The following is a 26,038-nucleotide window of genomic DNA, read 5'->3' on the forward strand; positions in this document are numbered from 1 at the left end:
TTGTTGGTAATTATTAATCACCACTCCATTTTTGTTATGTGAGCACCTTCATACCATATGTAGTTAGGCCTCATGTATCTCTTGGTCTAGATTTAAATCCCGCCTTTTCCCACCAAGTCACATCCAGCTTTAGGGTTTACAAATCCCTCAAAGATACCATATTATTATTTTTCTATGTTCGATAAAAGGCCTAATTCCCGAAAATTTTTGAATTCCAAGAAGCTTGATCCCGAATAAAAGTAACATATGTTCAACTTTTAGACGAGTACGAGTTGGTGGAGGCAAGGCGCTTACGAAATGTTACCCAAACAGCCAGTAGATCCTCAAAGAATAGGTTTCACTTATGGTCAAGCGTATTGAGTATTTCCAAAGCAGTAATAATTCAAGATTCTATTTTCTGATAATGCTACATTGCGTCTGAGCTACGCATAATTATTGCATGCTACCTAAGCCACTCGAGTAGCCCCCATCGGATTATATCGGCGTGTGGGAAATACCCCAACACCAATCGAAGCTTTCTAAATGATAGTCTCATAAAAGGCTGGGGTCTTTCATCTTGTACCGAAGGCTTCTCTCATTGCAGTCCCATGGCACGCGATATCCGCTTGACCAACACGGCCATTATTTCCTTCTCGTGAATCGATTAATGTGTTCCATAAACTCGAGTCTTAGCGTAGCCCCATATTGATTTTTTTGGGGGGTTTCAGCGGCGTGGTTTTGAGATTATACGAAAGACTTGTTATCTCTGGCTTTTAAATATTAATTTTGTCAGAATCGTGAAAGCTGTTTTAGATTATGTATGGGAGGGTCATGGTATTGGGAAAGTCGTTGATTCTCTAAGAACCAGGATAGCAGTAGCTACTGAGAACTTTTAGCTGACTGATCTAGAACTATAAACATTACTCTCAAGTAATCGAATGAGCCTCCAGATCGGAAGATTGTGCTTCACATGTATTACGATATCATGTGGAATTCGGGATATAAATAGTTGAGTCTCGAGACCATAAAAGTGAGTTGGACGGGCCGGTAGCGGAGCGTGAATATTGTCCAAGCGAATCGTATACTCACTGCTACGCGTGTAACTAGAACTCCAATATTAATGATAATGATAATATTAAAATATATATTGTAGTGGGGGGAATCGCTCTGGCGATGTCAGGTGACGTTGTAGGCCTTAGGCCTTACCTTCATGCAGTATATAAGCCCTCAACGATAGTTAACTTACCTTTCCACCTTTCGGGTCACCAATGTTATTTGCGTTATTTCGGATTGCTAGTATTCGAGCAAGGGCTCGAATACTCTGAATGCTGTTTTCTCGATAGCGTCACGCTTTGCCTACTACTACTACTCTCTCCTGCACTCTGCGAGTGTGGTGGTTTTGTTCTCTTGTGATCGACCCGTCTGCTTGACAGACTGCCATTGAGCGTTCCCATCTTACAATATATAATTTAATATTAATTTAATATTATTTCAATTCGGTTGGCCTCCATATTTTCGATGACATTACTGGTTAGGTCGACGGAAATCGGTGATAGAAGCGTGACCATAGAAATGATCCACCATTACATTGGTCAGTTCCAGCTAAATAGCAAACCATTGAATTGACCTGGAAATAAGCGAGTATCAGCCTCCTCAGCTGCGGAATCAGGGCCAAGTATACCAATAACATAAGGGAATCACACCGTCTCTGCCTTCCCGCATTGTTGTGGTGGTGGCCCACGTGGGCGTGTATACAATGCACCGTATGCACTGTATGCACTACGGTGTACCAGTTACTGATTATCTCTCACTCTTCTTTCTTCTCTTCTCTTCTCCTCCCCTCGTAATTCAAAAAAAAGCATACAAAGTACCCCTCCATCTCACTTTCAACTTCCCCCATTTTCCTTAGTGACACCCGTTGACTTGACTTTGCGATTTCAGAGTGTCCCAAGTACGTCGGTGCCTCTGTGTGGAAGATGGCCCCCGACATGTTTCGATCTATGAAGCGTCTACTTTGCTTTACTTCACCTCAGCACCTCGATGAGACAGACTCGACCGTCCATTCCCCACATGACGCTCCTCGTCGGACTTCAATTCGAAATTCCTGTGCCCGGGCCAACTGCCCTCAGCCTCGAGCGCGAGAACGAGTCACAACAAGGGTGATAACACCGCCAGTCTCCTCCATGTACAGCACCACCAGCACTCATACTTGTTTCGTATCTGATGCAGAGAGCCTGGTCACTGCCACAACCTCTCCAACCAGTCAAAGTCCTTCCTTGTCATCCGAGGTTCTTCTCAAGCTCGCCACCGACGCCTCTTGGGATTACGGCACACCGTATGTTCCGATTTTGCAGCCGGATGGCACACTGAGACCGCCGCAAATCTCATTCGGTGGGTATGGCTCCTTTGGGGGGCCAGTTCGTTCCGGAATCGATCATGGGCTTCCTCCACGAGCTGACCTCGGTCTTCGAAACCGTCGTCTCGGATCCATCTTTCTGGGCCGAATACGCCACTTTCCAACGCTCCCAGAACACCCCATTGACCCGGGCTAGCAAGCTCTCCGACTCAGCCACGGGGGCAACCATATGGCTGAAAAGGGAGGACCTGAATGATTACGGCAGCCACAAGGCTCGCAATATCATCGGCCAGCTTTTGCTTGCCCGCCGCATGGGTCGTACAGAGGTTGTCACTGATTGCGCAGCGGCCAAGCATGGAAATTTCACGGCGGCAATGTGCGCGCATCTTGGGTTGCGGTGTGTTGTCGTCATGGGTGCGGACGATGCACGAGCGCAGGAAGAAGACGTCCTCGAAATGAAGATGCTCGGGGCCAAGATCGTGACCGCTAGAACCCCCTCCGGTATGGGGTCACTGCGCGCTGCAATCACAGAAGCACTCCGCTATTCAGTCTGCAGATATGAATCTGTGTACTACCTGATGGGAGGACCTGTGGGCCCCAGCCCACTGCCAACCGTGACCCGTACTTTCCAGGCTCTCCTAGGCGAGGAGGTCGCAGCCCAGATGCACAGGGAGGTCGGTTGTCAGCCAGATGCTGTCGTCACCGCCGTTGGTAGTGGATGCGGCGCGGTGGGCCTATTCAGGCCCTTTCTTCACAGCCCCGCTGTTCGACTGGTTGGTGTGGAAGGCATACATGCCGCTGCCTTGACGGAGGGTTCACTCGGCGTTCTCCAAGGCTCGCGCACGCTGATGCTTCAGAACGATGACGGCCAGATCATTGACTCGTACTCCATCTCGCCAGATATGAATCTTTCCACGGTTGGACCCGAGGTGGCGCATTGGAAGAGCAGGGGCCGCATTGAAATCCAGACTGCCACGGACGCGGATGCCCTGGATGGGTTCAAAAGTCTCCTGAACCACGAGGGGGTTGTGTCTGGTTTGGACTCGAGTCACGCGGTGAGGGCAGCATTGAGTTTAGCGAGAGATCTGGGTCCTGGTAAGAATGTTGTTTTGATGGTGACGGGGGGGAGATAACATTGGCGTCCATGAAGGGAGGAGGTTGGATGTTTGATACCCCTCCGCCTTGTGTACCCCCTCTCCCTTCCTCTCCTTCTCCGACTCCCCTTCCTTTACGTTCTCCTCTGCGTTCAAGCTACTGGCTAATGCTCATGATTTTCACAATACCCCTACTATGTTGATTTAGGTTCTGGAGTTTGCGTTCTGTTCAGGAAGGCCTCCTTATGCTCACCGCTGTATTATTATAATGGCGATTGTTCTTGAGTTTTATGATTACATGGCTTTTCTTTTCTTGTTCGTGAAAATCTATATTGATTTTAGTCAATCATTCAGTCAGTCAGTGCCTTATGGTAGATACACAATCACTTTTAAGGGCTTGGGAATGTAGTAGTAACCTTGGAATGATGCACGTTCCCTTGGCCTCAAGCAACACAGCATTCGTACGACCTCAAAGCACCTGGAACTTTAATAGCCAATCGATTTTCCCACAGGAAAGGTAATCTGGGCCCGACACACAATAGATTGAAACTCATTTCGACATAAGCACATTTTGCCTTTCTAGAAGTTCATCAGTCATTTTACAGGGTCATCATAGATACATGATCCAAGTCTATATTGGTCTGATCTCACGTAGATCAATCTTCATGCGTCACCGACATATCCAAGACTTCCACTCTTCCCCTTCCGCGAGTCTCATTGCCAACAAAATCATTCAATCCTTTGAAAGCTCCCGGCTCCGCGAATCCAACCACCTCCCACTCGTCACCGCTCACTTCTTGAGACTCGATAGATTCAATGTAGTTCAGAATCTTATCCTTTACGGTACCCGGTGCCTTCGGACTGGTTTCCACCTCCTCACCGCCAGCTTCAAGATCGGAATCATCTCCGCCTTTACCAGACTTCTTTGTCCCCTTCTTGTTCTTCTTGTTGGTTTTGGGATTTCCGGCCGGTGCCTCTTTCTCCTTGTTCGGAGCAGCACTGGGCGCAGCCTTGACAGACTGTTTCAGGAAGGACACCGGACAGGTAACACGGAGTCGCATGCGCGCCCGCATCACAGGAATTGGCTGCCAGGCAATGAGGGCCTTCATGGCATCCAGCGCTTGACTCTTGGCAGAGCGGGTGGCAGAGACACCAGTCCAGAGAGGCTTCTTAGGTTGAGCAGGCTTCTCATCATCTCCGCCGTTACCATCGCCAGTCGATGGTTGCTGATTTTGTTGACCGCTGGCCGAGCTGAGCTGATCTAGTGCCTTGGAGATCATGCCCGATGTATAGACGCGCTTCGTGTTTGGGTCGACGAGACGACCGGAGACTATGTCTCAGTACTTCCTTCTCGACACGCTCGAGGATATCCTTTCGTTCGCGCTCGCCGACTTGCACTTCGCCTTTGCGCAGGATTTCTTGTAAAATTTCATCGCGAGGAGTGTCGGCGCCGAAGGCTTTGTTGAGTTCTGCTGCGGGGGCGGTTTGGGCTTTTGATACGGAGAGGAAGACGGTGGGCACTTGGAGGACGTTGTCGAGGTCTTTCTCGGCACCGGATCGATATTCGAGGAGCTTGTTCTTGTAGCAGGCTAGTTCGAAGCGCTTCTTGCCTGGAGTTGAGTATCGGTGTTAGTCTCAAGGCCTTTGTAATAAACTAGACAAGTGTGTCATATCAAGCATACCTTTCTTTAGTCGCACGATGGACACATTGGTGAACTTGATCTGGTTGGAGGGTTGGTTGATCGGCATGGTGGGATGATGCCGCGATAGCGGGATTGCGGATTCAGCTAAGGGCAGTTGCAGACGAAGAGGATGAAGGTAAAGATAAAAATTATATGCACAAAACTCTAGGGTATCTTCAAGGCACCAACTGGGAGAAAAAAAAGAAAAGTGGGATGGGATGATGTTTGCAAGTTTCCCTTTGCAGCTGGCGAGCAGTCATCAGTCATCTGCCACACCTCCTCTCACCGCCCTGCTTAGTCACCTATCGCCGCCTGAAAGCGGAGCGGACCAAAGCGGACTGCGATGACGCCTCCCAAGGTTCCCAGTCAGTCTCAGTTAGGCCTAGTCCAGTGACATCGTGCCTTGTACCCCTTCCCCAACCTCTCCTCATCACTCCTCACGCTGCAGTTCCCTGCATCATTCCCTTGACCATCTTTATTGACTTTATTCCTGTATGTCACTCTATCGCTACCTTCACATTGAATTCCATCCTATTCTATTACTGCTTTCCCCCAACTCATCCACCCCCCCAGCTTCCCGAGCGGTTACTGATAAGAGCTGCCGCCTAGACCCAGACCCCCGCTTTCCATCATTAAGCTACTCAGAGCGCCATTTACCATCGTTATTCCCTGAAATTCATCCAGAATGAGAGTTATTCCCACCGCACTGCTGGTGGGAGCCGCTTCGGCGGCCGCCCCGCCCTTCCAGCAGGTCATCGGCTCTCAGAATGAGCAGATGGACAAATGGGCCCAACAGGGCTCCGACCTCTTCAAGCAGGGCCACGACGCCTTTAAGCAGGGCTCTGACTTCCTCTCCAAGCCCCTGCAGAACCTTCAGGATCAGTTCAAGACTCTCTCCGGCGAGGCTCGTCAACTTTGGCAGGAGGTCGCCGACCACTTCCCCAACGGCATGGAGCAGGCCCCCATGCTCTCGCTGCCCAAGAAGCACAACCGTCGCCCTGATTCTCACTGGGACCATGTTGTTCGTGGCGAGGAGGTGCAGAGTGTTTGGGTCACTGGTGCTGGCGGCACCAAGGAGCGGGAGATTGATGGTAAGCTCGAGGCTTATGATCTCCGCGTGAAGAAGGTGGATCCCAGCGTCCTCGGTGTCGATCCCGACGTCAAGCAATACAGTGGTTATCTTGACGATAACGAGAATGACAAGCATCTGTTCTACTGTAAGTTATACACCATTAATTTTCTCACTGGCTTCCTTCTAACTATCCCCAAGGGTTCTTTGAGTCTCGCAACGACCCCAAGAACGACCCCGTCGTCCTCTGGCTGAACGGCGGCCCCGGCTGCTCTTCCCTGACCGGCCTGTTCATGGAGCTTGGACCTAGCTCCATCAACGCTGAGATCAAGACTGTTTACAATGACTACTCCTGGAACTCCAATGCCTCGGTGATTTTCCTTGACCAACCAGTCAACGTCGGCTACTCCTACAGTGGCAGCACTGTGAGCAGCACCGTCGCTGCGGGCAAGGACGTCTATGCTCTTCTGTCCCTGTTCTTCAAGCAGTTCCCTCAGTACGCTAAGCAGGACTTCCACATCGCTGGCGAGTCCTACGCTGGTCACTACATCCCTCAGTTTGCCTCTGAGATTCTCTCCCACAAGAAGCGCAACATCAACCTGAAGTCCGTCCTGATCGGAAACGGTCTGACCGATGGTCTCACCCAGTACGAGTACTACCGCCCCATGGCTTGCGGTGACGGTGGCTACCCTGCCGTCCTAGATGAGGGTACCTGCCAGTCCATGGACAACGCTCTTCCCCGCTGCCAGCAGATGATCCAGGCTTGCTACGACAGCGAGAGCGCTTGGGTCTGTGTTCCCGCCTCCATCTACTGCAACAACGCCATGTTGGGTCCCTACCAGCGTACCGGCCAGAACGTTTACGACATCCGTGGCAAGTGCGAGGATGAGTCTAACTTGTGCTACAAGGGCATGGGTTATGTGAGCGAGTACCTTAACCAGGCCAACGTTCGCGAAGCACTCGGTGCTGAGGTCGACGGCTACGACTCCTGCAACTTCGACATCAACCGTAACTTCCTGTTCAACGGTGACTGGATGAAGCCCTTCCACCGTCTGGTCCCTGGTCTCCTCGAGCAGATTCCCGTCCTCATCTACGCCGGTGACGCCGACTTCATCTGCAACTGGCTCGGCAACAAGGCCTGGACCGAGGCTCTCGAGTGGCCCGGTCAGAAGAAGTTCGCCGGTCTCGAGCTGGACGACCTTGTCATTGAGCAGAACAAGCACACTGGCAAGAAGATCGGTCAGGTCAAGTCCCACGGCAACTTCACCTTCATGCGTCTGTACGGCGGTGGCCACATGGTCCCCATGGACCAGCCCGAGTCCAGCCTGGAGTTCTTCAACCGCTGGCTGGGTGGTGAGTGGTTCTAAGCGCCACGCAACTTGCTGTACCCTACTGCATTGATTATCCTATCCTTATCTCCGGTGGTGTTCGTCTATTCGACTTTCGGTTGCATACAGGATTTGTCGCATGAATTGTGAAGGAGGGTTCAAACTAGCAGATAGTAGTATTATGCCTCTCGCGAGGATGTTCGCTTATGCAAGTATATAGTGTTTAAGCATTTGAATGAATTGATCATTTTGGGTATTGAATGTATCGATGTAACAAATAGCATCACAAGGCTTGTCAATAGTGAAACTCTGATACGACCAACCTGGGAAGTAATGATGGAACGGGAGAACCTTGGAACATTGAGCAGATTCATGATGAGATAGATAGTGGAGGATACATGGAAATCTAGAACAGCCAGGCACCATCAGATGCACTACTCTACCTTACTCTACTTGTAGAAAGTCGCTTGGAATAGGTACGAGGAAAAGCAAATCGGTTCGTTGCATAATGGTATGATTCATTTTCAATTTTTTAGACCGGGCACACCCGGTCCAGCGGGGAAAAGATCCCACGGATGCCCAATAGAAACACACCGACAATAAAGGAATCCCTCCATAAGCCCCCGGAAAACGACGAATAGTTTAGCCCTTCTTCTTGCTGACACCGACGGTGCGACCGCGGCGGCCAGTGGTCTTGGTGTGCTGACCACGGACACGGAGGCCCCAGTAGTGACGCAGACCACGGTGGGAGCGGATCTTCTTGAGGCGCTCGAGGTCGTCACGGAGCTTGGAGTCCAGAGCGTTGGAGACGACCTGGGAGTCCTTGCCATCGGTGATGTCGCGCTGTCTGTTCAGGAACCACGAGGGGATCTTGTACTGGGTAGGGGTCTGGAGGATGGTGACGATGCGCTCGAGCTCTTCGGTGGTGAGCTCACCAGCACTAAAATAGCAATTTTGGTCAGCATTTCGTCTCTTTGTGAGTGTTCACTGGCATCTATCTGCAATGTCTCGAGTGGAGCCGTTTGGAAATCGTGGTTTCGTGGTGATGATTTTTGTCCTTTGTGTGTGCGTGTCGTTTCCCTATGGACTTTCGAGGCGGAAGAGAAAAGAAAAACCCAGGTCGTTCGTATAATTCATGCCGGTTGATCCTTGTCGTCTTCCTTCATATTCCACCCCGATTCGAGACATTGCAGATTGATACAGAAGTCGTTGATTGTAGTCGAAACGTACCGCTTGCTCAGGTCAACATCGGCCTTCTTGCAGACCAGGTTGGAGTAACGACGACCAACACCCTTGATCTGGGTCAGGGCGAACATGATCTTCTCCTTTCCATCGACGTTGGTGTTCAGCAATCGCAGAATGTACTGGAAGTTGCTCTTCTCCCCTGAGACGAGCGCTATTCGAAAAAGGTCGCATGTTAGCCATTGACGAGTTCTGATCGAGAAATTGCGGCCATGGGTATTTGGAGCATCTCTTGGATGTGGCGGAATTGAAGGTATCGTAGAAATAGGGATTTTTGGAACGTACACATGATAGGCGATTGGCGCGATGGTATCGCGATGTGTTGTCGACTAGAGGGATGGAGGAGGAGGAAGGCTCGAGATTCCCGGCTTGTGGGATTGATTCGGATAATTGGGACACTAACCTGACTGGGTCTAGTGTGCGAGAAGGGCTCGCTTAGTGGCGCTAGTCCGAATAGGGTTGGTGGATCAGGTGATGCCAGAGACTGGGTAATGGACAATCACATGATGAGATGATCAGGTGATGTTTTGTCACTTTGTAATACCACCCTATAACACTGTTAGGCCTTACTGGTATCTTTCATCCTGCCCAAAGCCAGGTACCCTAGGGTACTCTTAGGATGGATTCAATCTTCTTTGTTTCCACAAAAATACCACGCAGCTTTCAATTCACTCACAAACTCGAGTCCTCGATATCTTGTCATTTGAGAATGTGGGATACCCCACCCCACCTCTCAAGTGGAACTATCAATTCGCGGGAGCACGCTCTGACTGTCTGGATCACGATGTACGACTACTCAAAAAACTTTATCTCCAGCTTGGAATACTACCATGATTTTTGAGGTGCATTTAGCTTCTTCCGAATCAGCACAATCTTTCCTTTTTTAATTTATTTTTTCTTTGCCTGGCGTGGTGTCCTTCCAGATTGACCCCTCGATGTTTCTTTCATAGGTCGCAGAACATGTCCCTTTCGCTAATTATGGAACCTGATTTAAACTTCCCTGGTGTCGAAGGACGACTCGGGATCAAAGGACTACCGTGGATATTGTGTCAAAGAAAATGAACAGACGCAGCCATGCCATGACTGTCATGCGGTTCCTTTGACTCGAGTAAGCTCTTTGACTCGACATAAAGGAGCCTCGCTCCCCTTGCCATACCATAAATGCACTTGAACATTCTTCCACCAGGGAATGACTAGCACGCTTCCAATCTCAATTGTTGATTTCTCAATTATATAGTATTTCCAGCTACATTGCCAAACCCGAGACCAACCTCAATCTATCTTTTGAATATGGCTGATGAGCCCATTCAATACGGCCGGGTGAAAATCCCCCAAGGCTTTCCCAAGGAAGAGGATTACAATCCACCGCCTGCTCCTTCACCCTATTTCGACTTGTGGTTGCTCCCAGATCCCCCAGACGATGCATGCGTTTGTTTCAACCGCGCATGGACTGCCTTTGAAAACGAGCGCGCATTGTCCAGAGGCGTCTTGGGGACTCTTGCAAAACACCATTTTTGGGGCATCGACTGGCACCGTTCCGACAAAATGAAGAAGAGTGTCATTTTAAAGGGCCTTTGGAAGCTTTTCTACCATATGCCTGAACGTAACCGGCCTCATACCTTGGGCGAGCTGGTTGATCTTGACCGGGATGCTGGCCCTCGGCTTTTAGGATACGAACCACGCAAAGCAGACCCTCAAAACTTGCAAAACGCATCGAGCCACGGGCTAGGTAGCCATTCTGATGATGGAACAAAAACTGCTAGGGAACTTTCCACCAGGACTATAGTTCCACCCCAGCCTGTCAGTATCCAACACCACCGTATGCCTCCTGTGATGCAGGATGGTGCTAGTTACGACCCACCATTCGATATGCCGGAGGATGCAAAGAGACTTAATTTACGCCCAAGTCATGTTCGGCAATATCTCTTCCCGCTATACAAGATAATGCTTCCCAAAGAGCCCTGGACTCCCTTGGGCCCTGGGGATGCACCTGAGATAAAGCGTGAAGCTCCACCACGACGAGAGGTGCTGATGTTACGAAGACAACAAGCCTCAGAAATCAATGAATCCGAGATCCCCAGACTTAGTGATGGAAATCCTCCTTCTAGCGATTACCCTCCACTTCCCAGGCCGAAATACGCTACCGAGAAGAAGGTCAATGAAGCGATCGTGGAAACTTTGATGAAACTCACTTACCACGAGATTCAGAGGCATGACACTGCACCAGCCCGTGGCATGGCACCATACTTCATTGCAGAAAAACCCACGGACTTCGATATCATCCAAGTTTGTATGGGGCCAAGAGTTTTTGAGGTGAGCATTGACCTCAACAGCCTTGAGATCAGCCCCTTAGGGAAGGTATGCCAATATCAAGGCAGAGGCCCGGTGGGGTCTGTCGCTACTGCGTCCATTGACACCGTCATTGTTATGGGAATGTTGACCGAAGCCGGCTGCACTGCCATCGATCGTTTTCGGGGGAGACATGAGCTCTTCGATGATGTCGAGATGGCCTACATTGAGGTGACTAACATGAATTGGGACTGCATGGATGCTGAGCTCTCCGCGGAGCTTCGTGATTCCTTCTTCCGAAAGCTACACGCCAACTATCCCTCCTTTGCAATGGGGCAAACTATCCCTCCTTGGGCGGTATGGGCGAAGCTAACGAGGAACTTTGCGCAATTTCAGTACACATTTCAAGACCGCTCTCATTACTGTGCGTGCGAAGGCAAGACCTGCGAGGATAGCCCTGTCACGATTGGCAACTGCCTTTTGCCCCCTTTTCGACGGGAGGACCGCGATGGAGTCACTCCAGGCGCTCTGGTCGGCCGGAAACTAGGAGTCGAGCATAAATGGGGCTGTGAAATATGTAGCCTGACAAGAGGAGAAGGACGTATCACTGAACGAACTATAACCAGACTTCCACCCCGGCTGTCCTTGTTGACCAACTCTGAAACACGACTCGTGGATCACACGGCTGATTTCACTTTCAGTTATCGCGATGCAAATGGCGTGATTGAGGAGGCCAGATACCGGTGGCTTGGGGGAATCTATCACCGCGATGGACGACTTCGGGTTTATTGGAGCGACGGAGAGCCAGGTCGGACAGACCCTATGACCATTCGTGGATATGACCCTCTCAGTAAAGAAGGTATTATTGCTGGGGGGGATTCCCCCAGCTCCAAAGAGTCGAGTTCCAGATGACTGGCTACAGTCAACTATCCCACTACTGATCTACGAGAGAGTCATCGACCCGCCGAAGCCCAGTTTGCTTTTCTGGGGAGCTCATATCACCCATATGCTGAAGAATATCAATGAAAAGCGGCCTGCTCTTCACGGTCATACCCTGCCTACCCGTCCACGCTATCTCGCAAAGCCAATGCATAAGGATCGCCGATTGCCTAGCCTCGGTGATCGGTCCTTCGAGATTCATCGGCCGGATCCAGGGACCCAGCTCGAACTAAATCCTTTCATCGGAAATTCAGAATCCAATCTCTACTCATTGATGAAGGTCAACCCGTTCCACTCCGTCGTCCCGAGTCTCTTCCAAGCTGTAGCGAAGAACCCTTTGCCAGAGTTGCCTCCTGGTGTCGCGCCAGAACTGCCAGCCTACCCCTTACCGGATCCCGTCCATACCTTTGACTCGTTGCTGAGTAGTCCGGATATTTATCTTCAGAATCCGCAGACATGGTCATTGGGCCCTATGGAGGTACGAGAGCGCCGTGTTGATCCCGAAGATGTGGAAGATTGGGAAGGCTTAGAAGATTGGCTTGAGCACGATGAGCTGCCGCCGGTGCCAATGGAGCCCCTAGTGCCTCCACTGCCTCCACTGTCACAAGAAAGGGGAGGAAATGGAAATGATACGCAAATAGACAGACGGGCGGAATCACAGCAGGCAGAATCAGAGACCAAAGCAAAGGAACAACAAATGGCACAGGAGATGTGGATGCAGTGGATCAACTTCAGTCCGAGCCAATCTCAGAAATCCAGCGCGGATAGCAATAAATCGGGCAAGTCTGAGAGGAGCAATGACAACGACACGCATATGGGTGGGACGTCGGTCGGACCCCGTTCGGAGAGGAGACGTGCAGGTACAGGCACAGGCGTAGGTGTAGGTGTAGTTGTAGGCGCAGGGGCAGGGGCAGGGGTTGAGCAAAGAGGGACGAAACACCGAGGCAAAAACAGGTGATAGTAGGAGGAGGAGGGGGTATCTACTCCGTAAACTTAGTTAATTCAAATGTTTCTTTGGTATTGAGCATGATTAATGGAGTGACAATAGTACAAAGTACAATATACTACTCGTACTTGATACCTCCACTTTACTAGTCCGGGGCATTCTGGGGCATTCTGGGGCAGCCAAGCACCAATCAGAAGGCTGCCATTAGGCAGAAAGTGTGTATACCAGTAATATACATAGTAAAGTACATATTACCATACTACCACCGTCGTCGTGAGTTACACTGACGGAGACCCCCGCTTCCACCTTCCACTCTACCCCGGACTTCTCTCTTCCCCCTTCTTCCTTCTTTCTTCTTTCTTCCCTCATCCTCATTGATCTTCTCCATCATGGAACCACCTCCCTCCTACCCATCCATCTCACCCACTACTGACCCTTAACTCCTCTACTCCTACTCGAATCATCATGTTACATCACTAGAAAGTGTGAGGTATCTTTCGCTCATGGTCTATGATTATTTACAAGTCTGGGCCCAGCCAATATACCCGCGGCCCAGATCGATTAACAGAAAGGGGAATTCATCCAATGCCAACCAAACGTCACAAAAACAACAAAAAGGAAACTTGAAGGAAACGTCACCAACAAGGCTCTATAGGCCCTCTACAGGCGAGCCCGAGGCTCACCCTTCTTCGGACCGGTGGCTGTGTTGCTCTTCTTGGGCGCAGAAAAATATCCACCCATCTTGTTGTCGGTGTTGGTGATGACACCCTGCGCATCACGCTGGATACCCAGCTCAACCAACTTCGCAAACACCTTGGAAAAGTGATCAAAGAACAGGTCCTTATCCTTGGCATAAGCATGCACCCAAGGTGCAAAAGCCGGGTCGGTCTTCAGCGCCATGTCGGTTGGCAGCATCATCAGAGGCTCCTCATCCTCGTCGGCATCGGGATCTTCATACACAAACTGGGTCATACCCGTTGACAGCTTGCGGGGCTTCCAGTCTAGCGTCAACAACAACTTGAAGAAAGAGTTCGAGAAACGGGTCGGGTTGGTGACCCAGGGTCCCTCGAACCCACTACGGTCGCCGTGGCACCGGCCGAGGTTGTGACCGCCAGTCAGCGCAACGATCTCTTGATCGTTGAAGCCCATACGGCCAAAGATGAATCGCAGGTGGTCGGCGCCCAGAGCACCGTCGGGCAGTCGACCCCGTGGAGGCACCTTCGAGTCGTCCACCAGATCAGTACGTCCGCCTTGCCAGGGAATCTCGGGGCCTCCCAGTTCCTTGATTGCGACTACGCCTGCCAGTGTCCACAAGTCTGAGTATGTGATCCAAGGATGCTTTTCCTTGACCGGATCCAGGAAGGCCCGGCCATGCTGCAAACCCGCATTGGCTGGGTCGCCACCCTCCGCTTCATAGCGCATACCGGCGCCGTTTGAACCGCCAGTATCGGATTGAAAATCATAGGTTCCGGAGGAATGCCTTTTCACACGAAAGATGGTTAGCGAAAAGGGTTCTTTGCTGTTTACTTCCGTCGCTAGGATTCCAATTGCCGCCGGCGATCGAGATCGGTTCGACTCCGACCGAGACCACAACCTCTCCGCGAGAAAAAGACACTGGGATTCACGTACCATGCCAACCGGACGAACACCGGTCCAGCGCTTCCATCATCATAGTCGGGCTTCTTCAGTTGAGCGACGATGTCCTTACGGACCGCCTCATAGTCGTGCACGCTACTCATTCTCGGCCGATAAGCGTGGTTCGGGATGGTGTTTGTAGTTGGGTTTGAGGTTGGGATTTTTCTCGGAGGCGAAGTGGAATGAGTCACGAACAACAGTTGAAACCACGGAAAGGATGAAGAGGGAAAATAAACAGGGAGAAGAGGGAGAGAAAATGGAGAAAAGAAAGGGTCCTCAGTCTGGAGTCCTCCCACATGAAGGCCCAGAGAGAGGAAGTGGAGCCCCCGACCGAATCAGCCTGCGCGTTATTCGACGGCCACAATGCCGAGGTCCCTTCTCGGGCTTCGATAACCCATCTATCAGTATCCGCCGTGGTCTGTGGCTCCCATGGAATACCCCCATTTCCCCGTGTCAGCGTAATTGCTCGCTGGGTTCGGATTCAAACGATGGCGAAATTTTCCGATTTCGGCCCACCTCGTGGAACTCATGATCCAATCTTCATGGGAGGTTTCGCACACAATCAAGGGCCTGTCTGTTGAATGAAAGTGCGGGACGATCCAGCAAATGAAGTCATTTCTCCCGGTCTAATTCCGTCGGCGATGAACATGAATTGAATACCTCGGAACTAGGAAGCCGATATCGAGTCCCGTGACCGTCACCCTTTCCCACGGGGTTCTTCGGGTTCGAAGGATCCATTCTCGGTCCGCTTTAATTTTAAGGGGCAGATTCTGCTAATCACTCACATTTTATTGCTCGGTTGTCAGTTTCTGTAGGATCCGGTGGAAACAGCGTGGGAGGCATATTAACGCCGCCACCTAGCTGCCTCGGATCACGCCGGGTTGCCCGGTGCTCAACTAATGATCTACGTAGCAATCACTGACATACTAAATTTAGACTCTAGAAACACTAAAATACTTAATGCTTGATTTTCGAAAAATAATACTAACATAATCAAAACTCTTCCCACTATCGATAGAAGGAAAACAGCTCTTCCGTAGTAGTAATAGGCACCGCACCGCCTTTGCTAACTATGCCTAGTACGCATGGGTGCAGAGGTCAATTACTTGCTTGCAAAAGAAAATTGAGCCGAGTTTTTTTTCCCTTTGAATACCACATTTCCTAAAGAGCACAGCTTATTCTTGTCATATCCTGCAAAAATCAAAAAGAAACGGAAGAAATTGAATGACTTAAACTGCCGGAGAAAAACCAATGCCACCCATCGTAGGCTTCGAGTCTAAATATGGCGATTATCACTATACAAAAAAATCCAATTCCACATCCCGTCTCCGATCTCCATCTTTGTTTCCATCCGCAACCTCATACCGGCCAAAACCCCCTTCTTCGTCAGGTGTCGTTTCCCCAGGTCCTTCATATTTTCGACCAAGACCTCGAGTCAAGATATCCCGCTCCTGTGTAACACAGAATAATCTCATCTCAAGCACTCTTGCCCTATTTTGGAGTCTTCGCACTTTGACTGTATAAGCTTGCGCCATAGCACGAGTTGAAACATGAAGTTTTCTATACTCCTTTCTCATCCAGTGCTTTTGCCCCCGCAGCCGCCGAATCTCCTCCTTGAGTCTCTGTTGCTGTGCGACATTCCTCTTGCAGATCGTTCGGGCGACATCGTATATTGGTTCTGCACTCGATGAACTGAGCGTCCCTTGGCTTAGGTGCTGACCTATGAAGGAGAATGTTGTCTGTATGTCTACTGCGATCGAGCGGAGGAGGTATGTTTGGTCGGATTTGGATAGGCTGTGGAGGTTTTCAAGACGTCTTGCGCAGGGGGGATTTTGCTGGTTCGGTCATTTTGGGATGAATAGTAGGTTAGAGGTCAGTTGTGAAGGGGATTTGGAGGATAATTTGGTTCTCTCTATAAGTATGGATGGCCAAAATTGAGATATTGATCAAAGAATAACCGGTTTAATCGATCAATGCGGCGGCAAAGACTATGATATAAAGGAGAAAACCCATGACTTCCGATGTCTTACAAGAACTAAGAGGCAATGTAAGTCATGTTGATGCAACGCCCCATCTTCTTTGAGGACAACATTGCCATTCCGCGGCTGCCAACTTACTTTACTCTCATCTCCTTCTTTGAGGCTCAAAGGACAACATGAACAGTCGGCATAGACCTATGCACAATTCTTACTTAGCGTCTTTCAATCTAATTGAGACATTTTGTTCTACTGTGATTCATCTTTGTATGGTGTGATCGATTTTGACTGAATTCCAAATCACCAAGGTACGGTATTCCTACTAATTTCTCTGCCTTGAATAATTGCTATTTGCTTTCTTATATACTCCAACTCTATCGCAGGCTCAAATTTATTTACAAAGCAGCTACAATAGCATCACCAACCTCTTTGGTTCCCACCTTTCCTTTCAAATCAGGAGTTCGAACACCTGAATCAAGGACCTTCCGAACGGCATCTTCGACCCGCTTTGCCTCAGCCTCCATGTTTAATGAGTAGCGAAACATCAGAGCCACACAGAGAATCATTGCGACAGGGTTGGCAATATTTTTTCCCGCAATACTAGACAGTAATCAGCAATATTCATCATTGGTATCTCCATATTTCGCAATACTTACTCCGGAGCTGAACCGTGAGTAGGCTCGTATAATCCGTAAGGTCGCGTCTTCAATGTCTTGTCGCCGGGTAGACCATTCAAACTAGCACTGGGGAGAACACCCAAGGTTCCTACAATCGAACCAGCTTGATCGGAAAGCATATCACCGAAAGTATTGTCAGCCAGAATGACGCCGTTTAGGGATCGTGGGTTCGTCGCCATTATGAGCGAGGCCGAGTCCGCGAGCTGGTGGATCAGCTTCACTTGCGGGTACTCAGTCGTGATGGTCTTCTCTACTACCCGGCGCCAGAGACGAGATGAGGCGAGGACGTTCGCTTTGTCCAAGGAGATGACGGGCCAAGGGGGATCATGGCGAAGGGCCACTTCTGCGGACAGACGGGCGATACGTTGGATCTCTGCTTCGGAGTAGCCCCATTCATCCATTGCTTGAGTATAGTGAGTATGAGGGGAAATGATTTTGAATACCTGCCGGTGTCACGCACCGTATGTTGGTTCTTCAACCTTCCGTCCAAAGTAAGCACCTCCGCAATTCTCTCTCACGACGACGAAATCAACGCCTTCAATGACTTCCTCCCGGAATGGACTAAACTCCTTTGCGATGGAAGAGCTGGGCGAAGTCGCGGAGCAGGGGCGCAGGTTTGCATAGATATCCATTGCTTTGCGTAGCTGGAGTAATCCACCCTCCGGCCCATCAAGACCACGACGAGCACCATCCCATTTGGGTCCGCCAACGGCAGCAAATAGCACCGCGTCCGAATCCAATGCAGCCTGTTTCACCTCCTCAGTCACTGGCTTGCCTGTGGCATCAATGCTACATCCTCCTATGAGCTCGTGTCGTAGTTGAAACTTGCGTTGCGGCGTTTCGAATGCTTGCAGCACCTTAACAGCCTCGGCCATGACCTCGGGGCCAATGCCGTCACCTGGCAGGACGAGAATGTTGTGTGTCTGCGCCATGCTGAGGGCTTTATTCACAAGATGATGTAGTAATTCGAGATGAGATGATGGATTGTGTGGGCAGTACTAGTAAACTGGTGAAATGGGTTTCATTCCAGTACTAGTAGTCCAGTACTCGAAAGTATGTCGTCCTATATCGGCGACTCGGTCTTTCGCCCGACTGATGCGGGGTTGGGATACCTCGGGCAGTTTCCGATCTGACATTCTCCGATATAGGAGGTATATACTCGTATAACCTTAATTTCTCATATATTTTGGCTTTTATGTTGATCTCTTTTGACACTGTATACTTAGGCGAGTTGGCTATTCATTGGTGTTTGGTTTGTCCATGTGGCTGAGAGGTACAACAGGGGAGCTACTAGTAGAGAATGTCATCCATTGGTACAGAGCGGGGAAACTGCCAGTGGTTATGGAGGTAGTAAGTGGTAAGGTATTATAAAAAATTCAAACTTTCTAAGTTTGTAAGGTACGATACGAGCATGCTAGGTAGAGTAATAGCTAGTCATGCATGCATGTATCCTGCTTCTCGGGCATTTAGGCACTTAAGCAAGTCTCCTAATCTAGGTTAATCGTCAGGCGGCCGTCCATGGAGCACGACACTTGTCACAAACAGAAACTACGAGTACCAATTTAAGCTGGATTGTTCCAAAGGGTGATTTGTCACAAATCAACTCTCACTATAATCCATGTCCAGATGGACCGTGCCTGGTGTTCCAGAAGATTCTATTTAGATAGCAGGTGACGCCACACCCTGGATGTTCAGCTCCGTATTTCACAGGATCCATGATTTAAAGAGAAAGAAAAAGAGTATCTTTCTAATTTGCATAAATAATTTATCTCCAGATCAAATAACATAAGTTCAATTAACATAAGATCTACATCTATCGGAGCATTCCTCTCTCTGATTGGTGGAGCCGTGCAGCCCCTCGTGTTTGCACTGTTTGTTCAATGACATTTCGGTCCCCCGCAAAAAAAAAGTCCAGACGTCGCTTTTTGAATCCTTTCCAATCGGTATTCTGCACTATTTCACCATGTCACGAATCGAGGAGCTCCCGGACGACTTCGATGAGTCGCTCAATCTCAACCCGGCCCCTCCTCAGCCTCAGGGACCGCCCGACTTGCCGCAACCCGGCTTCGATGCCTTCGCTGCAGCCAACGAGGAAGTGCCTTTCCCTATCAACGAAGAGAGACTGAAGGAATTGGAGAATGACCCCTCCATGCCGAAAATGCCCCCGGCCATGGCATCGGTCAAGTCGCAGTCGAAGGAAGAATTGCTCGACATGATGAACAAGACCCCGCTATTCATGACAGACATTGCGAATGCGGGTGATGAGAGTACGTATCAATGTTTCCCTCTTCACATCCAGCGGAATCGGCCACTGACACACATTTCGAACTATTACAGATGGTGAAAACGTTCTCTTGGATGCCATCTCTGCCATGCAGAACGAAGGTACTCGTGCCGAAGTTGCGCAAAGTTTCAAGGACCAGGGTAACGAAGCCGTCTCCGAACTACGCTGGATCGATGCCAAGGAGCATTACACGAAGGCTATCGCCGTCATCCATTCCAAAGAGGACAAATGGGAGAAGCCTGAGGATCTCGCGGAGGAGAAGAAATTGCTTCGAAAATTGGAGGAGCTGTCACATATCAACCGCGCACGTTGCAATCTCGAGCTTGGTATGTCTCTTTTCTCCGATATGATTTAGAGCATTACTCATACATCTATTCTTTCTAGGAAACTACCGGTCGTGTACCCAGGACTGCGCAGCCGCCCTCAAGCTCAACCCCACAAACGTCAAGGCCTTCTATCGCTCCGCGATGGCTTTGTTGAAGCTAGACAAGGTCGACGAAGCCGAGGATGCCGCGGCGCGTGGATTGGTCATCGGACCCGATAACAAGTCCCTGCAAACTGCTTCTCAAAAGATTGCCGAGCGCAAGGCCTTTAAGGAGCGCCTCGTCGCTAAAAAGAAGGCCGAGGAGGAACTCGCTCGCAAACAAAATTTGGTCCTTAGCACAGCTTTGCGCGCACGCCAAATCCGAACTCGAAAGACTGACCAGCCCCCGGACATGGAAGGTTCTACCATCAGGCTGGTTCCCGATCCTCTTTCGCCAGAAAGTTCGGTCGAGTTTCCTGCTGTCTTTTTGTACCCCATGGACGCCCAGTCCGACTTTATCAAGGGTTTCTCGGAGTTGCATTCCATTGTTGATCATTTGGACTATATTCTCCCGTTGCCGTGGGATACAAAGAAGGAGTACACCATTGCCAACGTCGAGTGCTTTATGCAGACTGTCTCTGGGGGCCTAATAAAGGCCGGTAAGAAATTGCCCTTGTTACAAATTCTTACCGGTGGAAAGGTTGAGGTCGTTGACCATATGGTCCGGATCTTTGTCGTGCCGAGCTCCAAGACTGCTGCATTCATCGCGGAGATGAAGGCTCGCAAGGAGGGTTGAAAATGATCGTACTGTGATTTCCAACCAACTCAAAGGATTATCTGTATCTGCAAGGTCTCGGTGACTTGCTTACCGGGTGCCAATCCCTCAATGGTAATCTGACCCTCAATGGAGATGAAACGACATTGAACCCAGTTATCTAGCACTCATGAAACCGGGCTCCCACAAACGCCATGCACAGTATATTGAGAGAACGACCTAAAAGATAGGGCGATGTGCACTACAAAAGCTCGATACCTATCTTTGAAATGCATGTTCAAACACATCAGGATAGATACTTTTGCTGGAACAGCGAAAGTCAAAATTAAAGGGATCAATAATTGATCCCAATTCAACCTATCAACTGGCCACAATTCCAAGAGCGAAAAAACCAACTATGAACCTATAGGTGGGGTAACCCACTTTCTGTGAGAAAAGCACATTTAGTATTTTCGATTAAGCGTACATTGAAACAGGAATAGCTCCAAAACGGTCGGTTAGAGTGATCAGGCTTAACTTGAGGGGAAAGCCCTGGAGGCAGAAAGCGATAAGAGGATTCGGACACTTAGGACGAACTTTAGGCAGAGTATTACTGGATACTCACTAGTAAGAAGTTCCCATAGCACTAGTAACTACTACTAGTAACTAGCACTAGTAGTAACAGCCTAAAAGTAAACGAGAACGATACTATTTTGCCGGCGCGAGACGGAGTTATCCCCGCTTCATCCATTCCCCCGCATCTTCAGGACAAGAGCAGTTCCTAGCGCGAGCCATGGTTTCTTCAGAAAAATGCTTCACCTTTAAGCTCGGGAAAAATTTCTTCGTTCGTTTTATTCATCGAGACCAGAGGGTGGGGGATGTCCTAAGCCACAGTTGGTACTTCAAACGGCTCCACCGGCCTTAATCTATACCTGAAACAACCACGGCGTAGAATTTCTCCTTGAAAAGCTACTAATGCAGTGAACCGGTTATATCGCTGAACCTACATGGTAAAAGAGACCCTTTTTCATTTGGTATAGCCGCGACTACTACGCCACGGGCCATAGGTCCGAATGGAGGATGGCATGAGGGTATCCAGCACCGGAGGAATCAACTATCTGCACCCCTTTCGTCAATCTAGTATAAATACACTTCGGTACTGGTTAGAGTCATTGATCCCATTCTATGCTGCATTGTTGTGTATTCCTCTAGTCTTGCAAAATGGTCCGATTATACTCTGAGATATTAGCGCTGGCGGTTGGCCTTCTACCACTTCTGTACGTGTTTGATCTCGGAAGTTCCTGTCCAGGAGCTAGATCTAACAATAAATCGGCAGTGTGCAAGGGACAGGTCTTAACACTGCAGCCGTAGCCAAAGGCCAACTTTATTTCGGAACTGCAACAGATAACCCAGAGTTAACAGATACTGCATACGTGACGCAGCTCAACAACACCGATGACTTTGGTCAAATCACTCCCGGGAACTCCCAAAAGGTCAGTTCTGTCCAACATTCTATCACTTTCATTATTTCTTAGCGATTCATAGTCTGACCCAATTATACTCAAAGTGGGACACGATCGAGCCTACGCAAAATACATTCTCCTATACCAAGGGAGACGTCATTGCCAATCTTGCAAAGGCAAATGGCCAGAAGCTCCGCTGCCACAATTTAGTTTGGCATAGCCAACTTCCGAGCTGGGGTGGGTTCTGTACTCTGACTAATAGATTCAATTCTTTTGCTCACCTTATCAAATAGTCACCAGTGGTACTTGGACCAATGCGACGCTACTTGCAGCGATGAAAAACCACATCACCAATGTAGTGACTCACTACAAGGGAGATTGCTACGCCTGGGATGTTGTGAACGAAGGTATGGAATCCGCATTTTTCTTATAAGGTGTAAAACTCATATTGATTTCTTCCATATAGCTCTTAATGAGGACGGCTCCTACCGCGAAAGTATCTGGTACACAACGATCGGGCCGGCCTATCTCCCAATTGCCTTTGCGACAGCGGCAGCGGCAGATCCAAATGTGAAACTCTATTATAACGACTACAATATCGAATATTCCGGCTCCAAGGCAACAGGTGCCTTGAATATCGTCAAATTGATTCAATCCTACGGAGTCAAAATCGACGGCGTCGGTCTGCAAAGCCACTTCATTGTAGGAAGCACGCCTAGCCAAAGCTCGCAAGCTAGCACCATGGCTGCATATACTGCCCTCGGGGTGGATGTTGCCATTACCGAGCTTGATATTCGCATGACGCTTCCATCCACAGATGCCCTTCTCGCACAGCAGAAGACAGACTACTCGGGTACCGTGGCAGCTTGTGTTGCAACAAAGAAATGCGTCGGTGTCACTATCTGGGATTGGACTGATAAATACTCCTGGGTCCCTGGCACTTTCTCTGGACAAGGCGCCGCCTGTCCCTGGGATGAAAACTACGCGAAGAAGCCTGCCTACACAGGTATTCTGACTGCGCTCGGTGGCACTGCAACAAGTACCACTACTAGCGTTGTCTCAAGTACTTCGTCGACCTCGACAACAACTAGTAACGGTAGCTCTGCCACGGGTGTTGCCCATTGGGGTCAATGTGGTGGCAGTGGATGGACTGGAGGAAAAACCTGTGCAAGTGGATATACTTGCACGTATTTCAATGACTATTACTCTCAGTGTCTTTAGGCTGTGCCCTATGAGTGGTTGGAGGAGAATACTTCCGTGAAGAAGTTAATCTCGAATACAACATCCAAATCTTGAGGGACTGGTAATCAATCGCAAACTTCATTTGTCAATGCTATTTTGTTATGCTATTGGATGAAATCCATCTCGACTTTCACGAAACTAATCATATACTACTTGCTTCAATGCTTTAAAAAAAAGTATCAAATAAACCTCCCCAAGTGCTGTCGCACTTTAATCAAACGCTGTAGAAAAGAAACTCGTCATCATGATCAACGTGAATGAACGCTTTGAATGTGCCGTGTTAGTTTTCAAAGTAGTATGGAAATTCATAGTTTTCCATGGGCTCTCTGAAAGGTTCTGGTATCGGTTGTCCAGGTGTCATTTCTTGGGACGTGACAGCTGAGGCTTGAAATCCTTGCATTCCGGCATAAGGCTCTGTCATAAATGGCTGCGAGCCTACGAATATTGGGGAATAGTAGCCCATGGTCGTGGGGCTAAGGGTAGTAGCGACATCGGGCCCTGAATCTTGCCGTTTCCTCTTCACTTGCGGCGAGATGGAACTTGAAGCAGGGGTGCGGTTAAAGCCAGGGTGTATAGGCAGGTCTTGATGTATATACCGTGTAGGACTCGGGGTAGGTTGGGGGTTGGGGGGGGATGTCTCCGCCGGTCACGAATATAGGTTGTGGAGGGTTCGCTCTCGAGGGCCCGCCAATGACGGGAATTGTTTCTGTCTTCGGCTCTGGGCTGGGATCTTCTTCGATCAGAGCTGGTTTCTGCTTTTGCTCGCCACGGTTGACGAGAGCCTCTGCTGCATCAGGGAGATTTGAGCGTGAGATTGACAACATGGCTTTTCCATCTGCGACCAGTCAGTTCGGCTGGCTGGAGAGCAGAGGTAACTCAATCATCATCATACCAGTCACTTGATCCAAAAACTTTTCTTCCTCTTCCCTAACTTGATAGACCTCATCTAATATCTCCAAACGCTCGACTGGTAGAATTTGTCGACGGATTGGCTGGTCTGAGGCTTTTAACTTCCGTGCGGTGATACCGTAACTGGTGCGCAGTTCGCAGAGAATGTGGACTAGGAGCCTAATACGTTCTTTCGTTCTGGTCAGCAAGCATTCAAAGAAGGCCATCGGCAGATAATCAAAGCGGACGGGTGTGAGCCGAAAAGAGAGAGAGAGAGAGAAGAAGAAAGGAGCCAACTCCTTACCGGCTTTGGGAAGATGGTCTGGCTCTCGGTGACTGACCCCAGTCGGCCACCAAGGAGGCTTGGTATCGTCAGGATCCAGCTGTTGCGTCTGCCCGGCCACGATCTTTCGCCCATTGTATGGAAAGTTCACTTGCTTGCGCGGTTCAACCAGTTTGACGTACGCCTTGGCCAGAACACGACAATTTGTTTGTTGTAGATTCTGGAAGACTTTTTCGTAGTATCGGCGTAGGAAATCTTTATCTCTAATAGATATAAAAGCCTTCTGGCTGCCCCTCATGTTTGGTTCCATGCCCGAGGGCCTCTGTTGTGGTTGTGGGATCGGGTGCTGCCCCGACCAGCGAGACCAGTCCCCTGGCCCTTGGGGAACTGACCATACTGGGGTTGGGTGGAAGTTCTTGCAACCGGAAGGCCTCGAGACTGACTGTCCGGTGCTCCTCTCTCCGGGCCGGGGCGAATATTGCCAATCTGGGTCGAAACAGGGGTCTGTCCACTAGTGACTCGGTGATATGTGGGAGGTGCACCCAATTCGACTATATTGGATCAGCGGCTTTCCGACCTCTATCTTTGCGTCCATATATTTGAATTCCATGGAATTTCTCTCTCTTAATCTTAGCGGCGGTATGTGACACTTACACTGGGAATGTGACGGAGTAGCGTCGCTCGAGCGCTGTACGGCTCGCAGAAACTCATCTGTCACCAGCGGAGATAGAATGGTTTCGCGGCTGTTGGCGACGGATAGAGACGACTCATGACGAAGATTACCCTGACGGTCAATGTAGATCAGAGCAAAATGTGGATATTCGGGCGAATTCTGCTGGTTTTGCGCCGACATGCTTGTTGGGATCTGCGCGGGGTTGGCCATCAGCGGGGGGGAGGACGAGGGCAACAAAGAGGATAACGTGATACCATGGAGCAGAGGCTGATCGATTGAGGGTTGAGCTTGACCTTGCTCGGAAATAGCGTGGTGGGCGTGTCCCAAGGAAACAAAGGAGAAGAAAAGGATGGCTTATAGCCAGGAAGCATCTCTAATGGATTGGCGAGTACACGAAAACAACAACATTGGGCGGCGAAGAAAAGATCCTCCCACTAATAAGGGGGCCACCTCTGGGATCCGGAGATTTATAGACAATCTAAGTCTATTCAAGCCCACAGAGTCCTCGGCGAGCTTCGCCCACTAGTGCACGCAACCAACCTGCACAGTTGCTTCGGGGATTGTGGAGAACCCACGACAGAATCAAAAAAAGCACTGGATCCCAATTCCACTTTCATCCTATAGACTTGGGCCGCTAAGCGCACGCACGGCGCTCCCGGCTGTTTTACCCTTACCGTTGTCCCACCGCAGAATCGGGGGTGGATCTATACCTCTCATTGATTGCCTTGTTATTATTATTTTCTATTTTCTATTTTCCGACCTTCCTTTCTCTCGCCTCTTTCCAACGCCGCATTATAAGTATCTCTATTATGCAGTGCAGCACTGAAACGGGCTGAATTAGAAGATGGCTCGAGGGGCAGGCTATGGTGGGTAATGGCTTGAGGGAATTCCCACCTCATTGGAAACCGACAGACTGGACAGGTCTTACTGGACCA

The 26,038-nt window shown here is 49.7% G+C and overlaps 11 protein-coding genes across 11 annotated transcripts; 5 read left to right on the plus strand and 6 right to left on the minus strand.

Annotated features, from left to right (window-relative positions):
* Window positions 1-2,376: 2,376 nt before the first annotated feature.
* Window positions 2,377-3,468, plus strand: N7481_010048 (tryptophan synthase; the record flags this gene model as incomplete). The annotated part of the gene is made up of 1 exon (XM_057269267.1): window positions 2,377-3,468. One exon carries the CDS (start codon window positions 2,377-2,379, stop codon window positions 3,466-3,468), a length of 1,092 nt encoding a protein of 363 aa, XP_057119944.1.
* A 617-nt stretch (window positions 3,469-4,085) lies between these two features.
* On the minus strand, window positions 4,086-5,178 carry N7481_010049 (guanine nucleotide exchange factor SDO1; the record flags this gene model as incomplete). The annotated part of the gene is made up of 3 exons (XM_057269268.1): window positions 4,086-4,759; window positions 4,788-5,039; window positions 5,112-5,178. The coding sequence occupies 3 exons, from the start codon at window positions 5,176-5,178 to the stop codon at window positions 4,086-4,088; spliced, it is 993 nt and encodes a 330-aa protein (XP_057119945.1).
* Window positions 5,179-5,796: 618 nt separating this feature from the next.
* On the plus strand, window positions 5,797-7,547 carry cp3 (carboxypeptidase C PRC1; the record flags this gene model as incomplete). The annotated part of the gene is made up of 2 exons (XM_057269269.1): window positions 5,797-6,328; window positions 6,382-7,547. The coding sequence occupies 2 exons, from the start codon at window positions 5,797-5,799 to the stop codon at window positions 7,545-7,547; spliced, it is 1,698 nt and encodes a 565-aa protein (XP_057119946.1).
* A 603-nt stretch (window positions 7,548-8,150) lies between these two features.
* N7481_010051 (40S ribosomal protein uS13) lies at window positions 8,151-9,039 on the minus strand (the record flags this gene model as incomplete). The annotated part of the gene is made up of 3 exons (XM_057269270.1): window positions 8,151-8,448; window positions 8,739-8,904; window positions 9,036-9,039. 3 exons carry the CDS (start codon window positions 9,037-9,039, stop codon window positions 8,151-8,153), a joined length of 468 nt encoding a protein of 155 aa, XP_057119947.1.
* A 1,001-nt stretch (window positions 9,040-10,040) lies between these two features.
* On the plus strand, window positions 10,041-12,936 carry N7481_010052 (uncharacterized protein; the record flags this gene model as incomplete). The annotated part of the gene is made up of 2 exons (XM_057269271.1): window positions 10,041-11,898; window positions 11,948-12,936. The coding sequence occupies 2 exons, from the start codon at window positions 10,041-10,043 to the stop codon at window positions 12,934-12,936; spliced, it is 2,847 nt and encodes a 948-aa protein (XP_057119948.1).
* A 648-nt stretch (window positions 12,937-13,584) lies between these two features.
* Window positions 13,585-14,663, minus strand: N7481_010053 (peroxidase; the record flags this gene model as incomplete). Its single annotated transcript, XM_057269272.1, has 2 exons — window positions 13,585-14,404; window positions 14,554-14,663. The coding sequence occupies 2 exons, from the start codon at window positions 14,661-14,663 to the stop codon at window positions 13,585-13,587; spliced, it is 930 nt and encodes a 309-aa protein (XP_057119949.1).
* A 2,267-nt stretch (window positions 14,664-16,930) lies between these two features.
* Window positions 16,931-18,144, minus strand: N7481_010054 (3-isopropylmalate dehydrogenase; the record flags this gene model as incomplete). The annotated part of the gene is made up of 3 exons (XM_057269273.1): window positions 16,931-17,135; window positions 17,192-17,615; window positions 17,673-18,144. The coding sequence occupies 3 exons, from the start codon at window positions 18,142-18,144 to the stop codon at window positions 16,931-16,933; spliced, it is 1,101 nt and encodes a 366-aa protein (XP_057119950.1).
* Window positions 18,145-19,175: 1,031 nt separating this feature from the next.
* On the plus strand, window positions 19,176-20,596 carry N7481_010055 (HSP70/90 family co-chaperone CNS1; the record flags this gene model as incomplete). Its single annotated transcript, XM_057269274.1, has 3 exons — window positions 19,176-19,479; window positions 19,550-19,822; window positions 19,881-20,596. The coding sequence occupies 3 exons, from the start codon at window positions 19,176-19,178 to the stop codon at window positions 20,594-20,596; spliced, it is 1,293 nt and encodes a 430-aa protein (XP_057119951.1).
* A 1,179-nt stretch (window positions 20,597-21,775) lies between these two features.
* Window positions 21,776-23,238, plus strand: N7481_010056 (putative endo-1,4-beta-xylanase; the record flags this gene model as incomplete). Its single annotated transcript, XM_057269275.1, has 5 exons — window positions 21,776-21,831; window positions 21,891-22,047; window positions 22,122-22,254; window positions 22,311-22,424; window positions 22,484-23,238. 5 exons carry the CDS (start codon window positions 21,776-21,778, stop codon window positions 23,236-23,238), a joined length of 1,215 nt encoding a protein of 404 aa, XP_057119952.1.
* Window positions 23,239-23,816: 578 nt separating this feature from the next.
* Window positions 23,817-24,083, minus strand: N7481_010057 (uncharacterized protein; the record flags this gene model as incomplete). Its single annotated transcript, XM_057269276.1, has 1 exon — window positions 23,817-24,083. The coding sequence occupies one exon, from the start codon at window positions 24,081-24,083 to the stop codon at window positions 23,817-23,819; it is 267 nt and encodes an 88-aa protein (XP_057119953.1).
* A 21-nt stretch (window positions 24,084-24,104) lies between these two features.
* Window positions 24,105-25,313, minus strand: N7481_010058 (DUF2841 domain-containing protein; the record flags this gene model as incomplete). The annotated part of the gene is made up of 2 exons (XM_057269277.1): window positions 24,105-24,916; window positions 25,085-25,313. The coding sequence occupies 2 exons, from the start codon at window positions 25,311-25,313 to the stop codon at window positions 24,105-24,107; spliced, it is 1,041 nt and encodes a 346-aa protein (XP_057119954.1).
* Between the last annotated feature and the right edge of the window lie 725 nt (window positions 25,314-26,038).

The sequence above is a fragment of the Penicillium waksmanii genome, assembly GCF_028829765.1.
Source record: "Penicillium waksmanii strain IBT 27052 chromosome Unknown utg000008l:1.0-5622682.0:1.0-5626561.0, whole genome shotgun sequence".
NCBI lineage: Eukaryota > Fungi > Ascomycota > Eurotiomycetes > Eurotiales > Aspergillaceae > Penicillium > Penicillium waksmanii.